This window comes from Triticum aestivum, chromosome 6D (assembly GCF_018294505.1).
Source record: "Triticum aestivum cultivar Chinese Spring chromosome 6D, IWGSC CS RefSeq v2.1, whole genome shotgun sequence".
Classification (NCBI taxonomy): Eukaryota; Viridiplantae; Streptophyta; class Magnoliopsida; order Poales; family Poaceae; genus Triticum; species Triticum aestivum.
Genome location: NC_057811.1, coordinates 132,790,013 through 132,798,063, shown reverse-complemented (window position 1 = coordinate 132,798,063; position 8,051 = coordinate 132,790,013). Strand labels below are relative to the sequence as shown.

Genomic DNA, 8,051 nt, shown 5'->3' with positions numbered 1-8,051 from the left:
TTTGGAATTTATGAACAATTTTGTAAAGCACGAACATTTTTTGAATCTTGAGAACAAATTTAGAAACGGAGAACAAATTTCAAAGCACGAACAATTTTTTAAAGCATGAACATTTTTTGAATCTTGAGAACAAATTTTGAAATGGAGAACAATTTTGAAAAATCCCGAACAAATTTGGAAGCACGAACATTTTTTGAATATGTGAACAAAAAATTGAAATCCAGTACGTTTTCTGAATTTTGAAAGTTTTGAACTTTTTTTTCTAACGAGAACAATTTTTGAATTTTGAGAACATTTTTCAAAAACTGGACCTTTTTTCGAGACGCGAACGAAATTCAAAATTTTCTATGTTATTTTAAAAAGAGAAGAAAAGAAAAAGAAATAAAAAACCAAAGAAAGAAAACAAACAGAAAAAAGAAAAAGAAAAAAGAAACAGAAATAACTAAAAACGAAAAAGAAGAAGAAAAAACAAAAAAAAACCCGGTTCAAGAACCTTCTGGAAGGTTCCCAAAACCAGCCAGGAACCACCCAGAAGGTTCCCAAAACCGGAAACCGATCCTACCTAAAAAACCGCTAACTGGGCCGGCCCGTTCACTACCGAACATATGCGGTAGGTCGACTACTTGCCGCAGAATGCGGCGAATAGGGATTTCCATGTTGCGATCCGTGTCCAGCGTTGTGGAACTTGGAAGTAGTCCAGTCACTGCTCCAACCGTTCAAACGCCTCCGACCGCTCCCTTGCCGCCATCTCCGACACCTCCCGCACCACGCACGCGCCGTATAAATAAGCGCCAACCTCCGTCACTGATCCTTAACCCTCTCAGTCTCACTGCATGCGAGACTAGCCAGCCGATCCCAAGACCCGATCATGGCCAATCCCCCCTTCCTGCTCACGCTCGCCGCCGCCCTCCTGCTCCTCCCGGCGGCGCCGGCCAGCGCCGCCGCCGCGCCCGCGCCCTTCGACATCGTCAAGATCCTGTCCTGCTTCCCCGAGTTCAGCGACTTCACCTGCATGCTAGTCGACACGGGAGTGGCCCGCTCCATCAACGCCCAGAAGAAGGTCACCGTGCTCGCCGCCAGCAACGCCGGCCTCCCCACCGCCGCCCTCCGCCGCCTCCCGCACCCGCTCCTCGGCGACCTCCTCTCGCTCCACGTCGTCCTCGACTACCTCGACCCGGAGAAGCTCGACGCGCTGCGGCTTGGGCGCACGGGCAAGGGCTCCAAGGTCACCACGCTGCTGCCGGGAGACGAGCTGAAGCTCCTCCGCGTCGCTGGCGGCGAGAAGGGCCGCATCACCTTCTCCTACGCCGGGCCCATCGGGACCGGGCCGCAGCCGCTGAATGCGACGCTCCTCAGGGTCGTCACCTCGCAGGCGTTCAACGTCATGGTGCTCCAGGTGAGCGGCCTCGTCCTCCCGGGGATGATGCCCGCCACGACCGCCTCCGCATTCGACGTAACCAAGATCCTCTCCTCCTTCCCGGAGTACAGCGCCTTCAGCTCCCTACTCACCCAGACCGGGCTTGCGCGCGCCATCAACGAGCACCCCATTGTCACCATCCTCGCCGTCAACAACACCGCTCTCTCCAACGAGCTCCAAGGCCTGCCGCGCCTCCCTCTGCCGGCGCTCGCCGACCTGCTCGCGCTCCACGCAGTCCTCGACTTCCTCGACCCGGAGAGGCTCGACGCGCTGCGCCAGGGCCGAACGGGCGACGGATCGATCGTCACGACGATGCTCCAGGGGACCGGAGCCGGCGCGCGGGGCCGCGGCGTCGGGTTCGTCCGCGTGTCCGGAGGCGACACCGGCCGCATCACGTTCTCCTCTGGCGCGCCGGGCGGGGGCGCGCGACGCAACTCCACGCTCGTCAAGGTCGTCACCTCGCAGGCGTTCAGCGTGCTGGTGCTCCAGGTGAGCGACCTCATCCTCCCGCCTGGCCTCGCCGTCGCGCCCGCACCCGGACCGCAGAGGCCGAGGGCTAGGCACATGTCGCTGCCTCCCACCCCGGCGCCAGCGCCGATGCAGCAGGTCCCGTCCCCGGGCATGCCGGAGCCTGAACCGGAAGTGCCGGACACCACGCCGCCACCATCGACGGTCATCCCGATACCAAGTGTGCACGGCGGCGTGGCGGCCAAGATACCAGAAGCCGCGGCCGGACGCGGAGCGGTGGGGAGCTGGTGGAGCGGTGCCGGTGCGGCGTTGGGGATCATGGCCTGCCTGCTTGGGCGTTTGTAATGGCTAGGGCAGTTTTTGCTAGGGTGATGTTTGGCTTAGCTTCGATCCAGTTTATTCTTTCAGTTTCTTTTCTGTTCAGTGGTTAGTTTGGACAGCATCATGCAGTTCTCCATTTGTTTAGATAAAGATAATGGGTGTATTTGGGACGTAATGTGTTATGTGATGATCCATTTTGTACCAGGGTTTTGCTAGGTCTGAGTGGACTGAGATTTTCTTAAGTCTCAATCAATTCAGAAAAGAAAGAAAATACAACTTGCACTTCTTCACTAAACTAAAGTTGCATTTTCCTAGATCGATTGAGAAACCTTTATGCTGATGAAGAACAAAGTGGTGATAGATTTTACATTTTCTTGTTTGCTACTTCTTCTGTCTCAGAATGTAAGACTTTTTTTTGACAGGAGGGGCTATTAACAAGCTGCCTAAAAAAATTTGTGTGCAAGTCAGCAGTCAGCCAATCCTCACTCGACGGCTCTGTCCTTGTTTAGGAAAAAGCCAAACCACTGGCAGATGGATCTTTTTTTTCTACCTTGATTTTGCAGAGAGGAAGATGAAGGCAGAGGAGGCATTGTCGGTCGGATTAAATAGCAACCTCGGTAGAGGCGAGGCAACGACGAGAGAAAAGTTGGGCGGCTGGAGGAGGAAAAAAGGGTTCTTATATAGTCGACTTACACGAGAAAAAGGGGTTCTTATATATAGTCGACTTGCACTAAAAGAATTTATCGCAATGACTTGCATAGTCAACCTCTTAGGCCCTGTTCAGGTCACCATTTTCGTTTTAAATACATCCGTAAAGAATACATGCCTCGGTCTGCCGTTTTGTTTCCGGCCAAGAATTGCTCAAAGAAAGGTGCAAATAAGCCATTTTATTCGATTACAGATGATGTACACCTGTAATCGGAACACCTCCGTATTATTTTACAACCATCCCAAGCGCGGCCTTACATTTCTCAAGCCAAACATGGAATGGTGCAAGTAGAACCCTGAACTATTGAAATCCTGCTCTAGTTTGGCATGTTGTCCCAAGCATGGAATGCACTATCTATTGCCTCATATCAAACACCCCAACAAATTGACAATTTGGATGTTTGCTTTGAATAATAACCTCATCACAGATCGTTTGTCTATAATACCGAAGTGGCTATTGATGAAGAAATGATATACCTCAAACCAAACCAATGAGGTAGGAACGGAGGGTCAATTCGGCATATAGTTTCCAAAACCAGGCATGCCAAAATAGAATTGCTGAAGAAATTCAGTACTTCTAACACTCAGCAAGGACGATAGCACCATCCAGACGATTGAAAACTGAAAAATCTGGTCACCACTACAACCAAACATGTAGATAGCATGGGAGCAGGTAAATCGTACATCCTGCATCAATGGAGAGACAACATCTGAAACGGGACTAGATTGGCACGTTCATGTCAGATATCTACGCGTGACAGCGGTCCATGTCTTCTCACGCTGCATCCTCTATCTCGGTATCCTCTGGAACGCCACGCATATACATAACATTGTTGCACCTGTTGACCAAGGAAAGAACACACCATGAGGGACAACTGGGTACCAAATGTCACAATTTGATCAAGGAATATATGATGCAAGTGCAGACATATCAAATATGGAATCAGCCGTTATCGGCATGTAATTTCCGTGAACTGAATACACACAATGATTCTATTTCATCAAACAACAATAAAACATGAGAGCTGCTAGACGTACGAGAAATTCTGGTCTGATCTTTGTACGACACCTACCATCAGCCATCCATCACATTATTAGTTTATAAGCTAGATGGTCCGATCGCATATTGCACAAGCATCGGACTCTAAATCGTCGGACGTGCAGTACTTCCGGTAAAATTTAGAACACATAGTGATAGTTGCATGCTTTAGGCCTTGTACAATGCAAGGTGCTTAGGGAGGTGCTTAAAAAAATAAACCAGTGTTTCTTTAAGCACCAGTGCTTATTTGGAGAGGATAGACGCTTAATTAGGCATCCCTCCTGCGGAAATAGGCACCGGTGCTTCAGAAAAAACCCGGGTTATTTTTCTAAGCACTTCCCTAAGCAGTTTTGTACAAGGCCTTAGCAGGGATAGCTCGTCAAGTACATAGGTATCTTTAAATCCACTAAGCTCCCTAGGGGTTGGAGCTCTCACATTCAATTGAGGTGTACAATTTTCTGATTGTGTTGTTGATCTTGACTGGGTCATTCACCTGCTGGGGCCCTTTGGTCAGGCAGGGGATCTTTCTCCCAATGATCACTCCCGTATCCCCAGTTCCCCACCTGCCCGTCCTCATGTCCTTCGTGCGGGTAGAAGGGAAAAGCTTTGGGAAGTGTTGGGTCAAGACCTCAAGGGGGTGGCGTTGTTCACACAATTGCCATGCCCAGCATCCCTCTTGCCAAATCCAATTATCGATGATGGTGATCTACTTTAGCAAGCGCACCTCTATGCTCCTCTCAACGTCTTGCTACAGATTGTCAGATTCTCGCCATCTCATAGCCTTCTCGCCGTCGCTCACACCACCGAGACTAGTCCTAGGTCATGCTCTTTGGCTCGACGGTATTGCTGGCCTCCGTGCTGGTCATGATGCCGCACTGCCAGGATGATTGTACGCCCGGGACGACGGACTCGCTTGGTGCTCGGTTGAGGGCAGTGGTGGCTCATGCATACCCCAGGTCCCGTTTCCCTCCATCCCTCTACATCTGTTCCCTAGCACACTCTGTTGTTGCCCCAACTTCTACCCTGGCGATAGTTGTTTCACAGTCTGGACACATCGAGATTGGCTTAAGCAACGTGTACGGTGTACCAAGTGTTCGATGTTTCTCCCCAATGGGATGGTTTACTCCCTGGGTTGCTATAAGCTAAAGTTGATGGTAAATATGTGGTGCTAAGTTATTTATTGTTCAACTGTATGAAAATATTTATCCTTGAGGAGATGCGCAACCATATGAGTTGTTCTGATTCAAGGCCCTGCATATCCTCTAGTACAGGACTAATTCACACTAGCAAGGTAAAGATGATCATAAATTGTTACCTTATCAGTATATCTCCAAGGTTTCCAGAGAATTGTCCATCAATATACTCCTCTGTATCAGCAAGCTGCAAGCAGTAGGAAAGACAGTAACAAAATAAAAAATGTTGATCCATCACAAGGCACTGATAATGTTTAATTTTGACATGCTGATCCATCACAGCTTTAATAATGCAGCAAAACAAAAAAAAAGTAATACCTGCAGATTCATGTAAGAGTCCACAGAAACAAGGTACCCTGGGGATGAAAGTATTGTCAGTCATCATTACTGAAGACAAGGGGGTTCTGGGAAATAAAGTACATACACTAAACAAGGAAATAATAGAAGTGGAAATAAGAAAAGGGCACATATTACCTTTGTACTCCATACCCCACTTCAGTTTGACAATAACAGACTTCCCTGTCAGGTTGTTCAGGAAAGGCTTCGGGTTAACTGGTACAGTGGCCTGCAAAAAGTATGAACCCGTTAGGAAGTGAACCACAAGGTCATATTTCATTGTTGATGGAGTAGATATGACAACATAGGAACATTTCATTGCTTTGACTTCTTTGTTATCAGTAAATTCCATTTATCAACTTCATGATAGTTTTTCAACACGAAAAGCTTACAATTATATAATAAAACATGGAAGATTCGACTTCCTTAATTAAATGTCAGAAATACACATCATGATCTTTTTACAGTAAAAGTCAGGTATTCTGAATCAATTGTCCATATCTAATCATATTTCTTTTGCACTGATAGCAGCTAAAAAATGGTTATGCGAGCTCATTAGCAAACAAAAACGCCTGAATACCAAGATCACTAGAAATTTCATGATTTAAGTGCAAAATTTGGAGCAAACACTCTAGCAAAATCTGAAGTCAAATCTGGGTGCATCTTTGGATTGGCAACCAAGCTACACAACTGATGCTAAAAGGATATCACGTGGGTCAACTTGGGTCAACATGGATAAGGTAGTGATGATCGAGATCACAATCACTTGAAATGGCCAAATTGGCATCCATAACAAGAAAGGAAGGTGCAACAAGATCACTAACAGAAAAAAAATCAAGATGTGTTGTCGCTACTTCATAATGCAAGTGAAAATTTATCTTAAAGTGAATATAAGGGTATTCTTTTCCCCTCTTACCCTTCTAAAGATCCATTCAGAGCACGGATAGATCATTCCTTTCCCGGGTTGTACGAACTTAAGATTTCTATTCTTCTTTTGCGAGTTTTTAAAAAAAGAGGTTCATATCAAACGCTGGATGTGAAGAAGCTTCATCATACTTGAGTGACTAGAAGTGGTGTTGGGGACATTACAAGCTCTGTTGCATGGACACGAACACCTAACACGAGGATTCGGCATTTAGAATAATTGGCAACAAGGGTATAATACGTAATCTACTACCCATATGTTTATGATAAACTGAAACAACATAGCTGCAAACATGGAAGTGAATAGTAAATGTGACCGTCGGCAGTAAATGTATAGTCCATGAAAAGGCTAGGGTTTCGGAGAAGATTAAGAGTAAAATATCAACCAACTTGTCCAATCTGCAATCGACCAACTTCTCCAATCTACAGCAGGATAACCTAGTGTTCAAGCGGGTACTTCACTTTCAATTTGGTGAGGAAGGCGAGGGCAAGGAACTCACCATGGCTAGGGAGGGCCGCTACGCTGGTTCGACCGGTCGCCGTAGATCTGCTGATGCTTAAGAGGGATGGCTAGGAGGATGCGGTGGTGGCCTATCTGGTAGAGACGGCGGTTGGGTTGGCAGCCGGCCGTAGAGAAGCGAGGTCGCCGTCGGTGGAGGCGGGAGGGCGGAGCAGCGGCAGAGAAAGTGCCGGCTACTGACAAGGGAGGTTCAGTAGGTTCATGGGCCTTTTGATGTCTTCCGCCCTGGTGGACTAGCTTATTATGGGCCAGGTCGAGTCTAGCGCGACTTGTTAATTTGAAGCCAAAATTTAAGCGAAATTATTAATTAAAAAGTACTCTTTGCAGAGATCACCCTCCCATAGATTCATTTTATTCAAAACATTTTCTTTCTTCAACCATCCGTCCAAATTTCGAACCGTTTTCATTGTTGGATTCGTCGCGTTGATAGGTTTCGATAAACTTTTTTCATGAAAAAAAGAACCGGGAGTACGGTTTTTTTCCTTTCCGAACAGGCACGATTGTGCCTCTTGCGAAAGCAAATTCATGCCTCCACGAGAAGTAAATCCGTGTCTCTCATGAAAGGAAAAAAGAAAACATATTTTTTTTTCATTTTCGAGGTACGACTGTGCCCTTGTAATCGTAAAAAAGTGGGTTTTTTAGTGCTGGGCCTAGCAAAAGAGAAGCAAATCCATACCTAGAAGTAAATTCGTGGCTTTCGCGAAAGAAAGAAAAAGAAAACGCATTTTCCCTTTCTGAGAGGCATGACTGTGCCTTTCGCATGCATTTTCCCTTTCTGAGAGGCATGATTGTGCCTTTCGCCGAAGTAAATCCGTGCCTTGTGCCTCTTGCCGAAGCAAATCCGTGCCTTCATGAGAAGTAAATTCGTGCCTCTCGCGGAAGCAAATCTGTGCCTTCATGGGAACTAAATTTGTGCCTCTCGCGAAAGGAAAAAAATGTGTTTCCCCCTTTTCCAAAAGGCACAATTGTGCCTCTCGCGGAAGCAAAATCCATGCCTCCACTAGAAGTAAATTTATGCCTCTAGCAGGAGAAAAAAAACTTTTTTTCCTTTTCTGATAGGATCGCTATGCCTCACACGGAAGGGGGGAAAAAGTGTTTCTTTACAATATTTTTTTAATCCAAGAC

The 8,051-nt window shown here is 46.9% G+C and overlaps 2 protein-coding genes across 3 annotated transcripts; one reads left to right on the top strand and one right to left on the bottom strand.

The window, feature by feature from the left end:
- Nucleotides 1–819: 819 nt before the first annotated feature.
- LOC123141340 (fasciclin-like arabinogalactan protein 8) lies at nucleotides 820–2,407 on the top strand. The gene has a single exon (XM_044560515.1). It carries the CDS (start codon nucleotides 869–871, stop codon nucleotides 2,228–2,230), a length of 1,362 nt encoding a protein of 453 aa, XP_044416450.1. The 5' UTR covers nucleotides 820–868; the 3' UTR covers nucleotides 2,231–2,407.
- Nucleotides 2,408–3,473: 1,066 nt separating this feature from the next.
- Nucleotides 3,474–7,157, bottom strand: LOC123144104 (probable small nuclear ribonucleoprotein F). Of its 2 annotated transcripts, none has more exons than XM_044563130.1 (5): nucleotides 6,907–7,157; nucleotides 5,621–5,711; nucleotides 5,465–5,502; nucleotides 5,269–5,333; nucleotides 3,474–3,753 (listed from the first exon to the last, which is right to left on the bottom strand). In XM_044563130.1, the coding sequence occupies exons 1-5, from the start codon at nucleotides 6,907–6,909 to the stop codon at nucleotides 3,690–3,692; spliced, it is 261 nt and encodes an 86-aa protein (XP_044419065.1). In that variant the 5' UTR covers nucleotides 6,910–7,157; the 3' UTR covers nucleotides 3,474–3,689. The 2 variants fall into 2 exon arrangements, with proteins under 2 accessions (XP_044419065.1, XP_044419064.1); XM_044563129.1 differs by lacking the exon at nucleotides 6,907–7,157 and adding an exon at nucleotides 6,539–6,583.
- Between the last annotated feature and the right edge of the window lie 894 nt (nucleotides 7,158–8,051).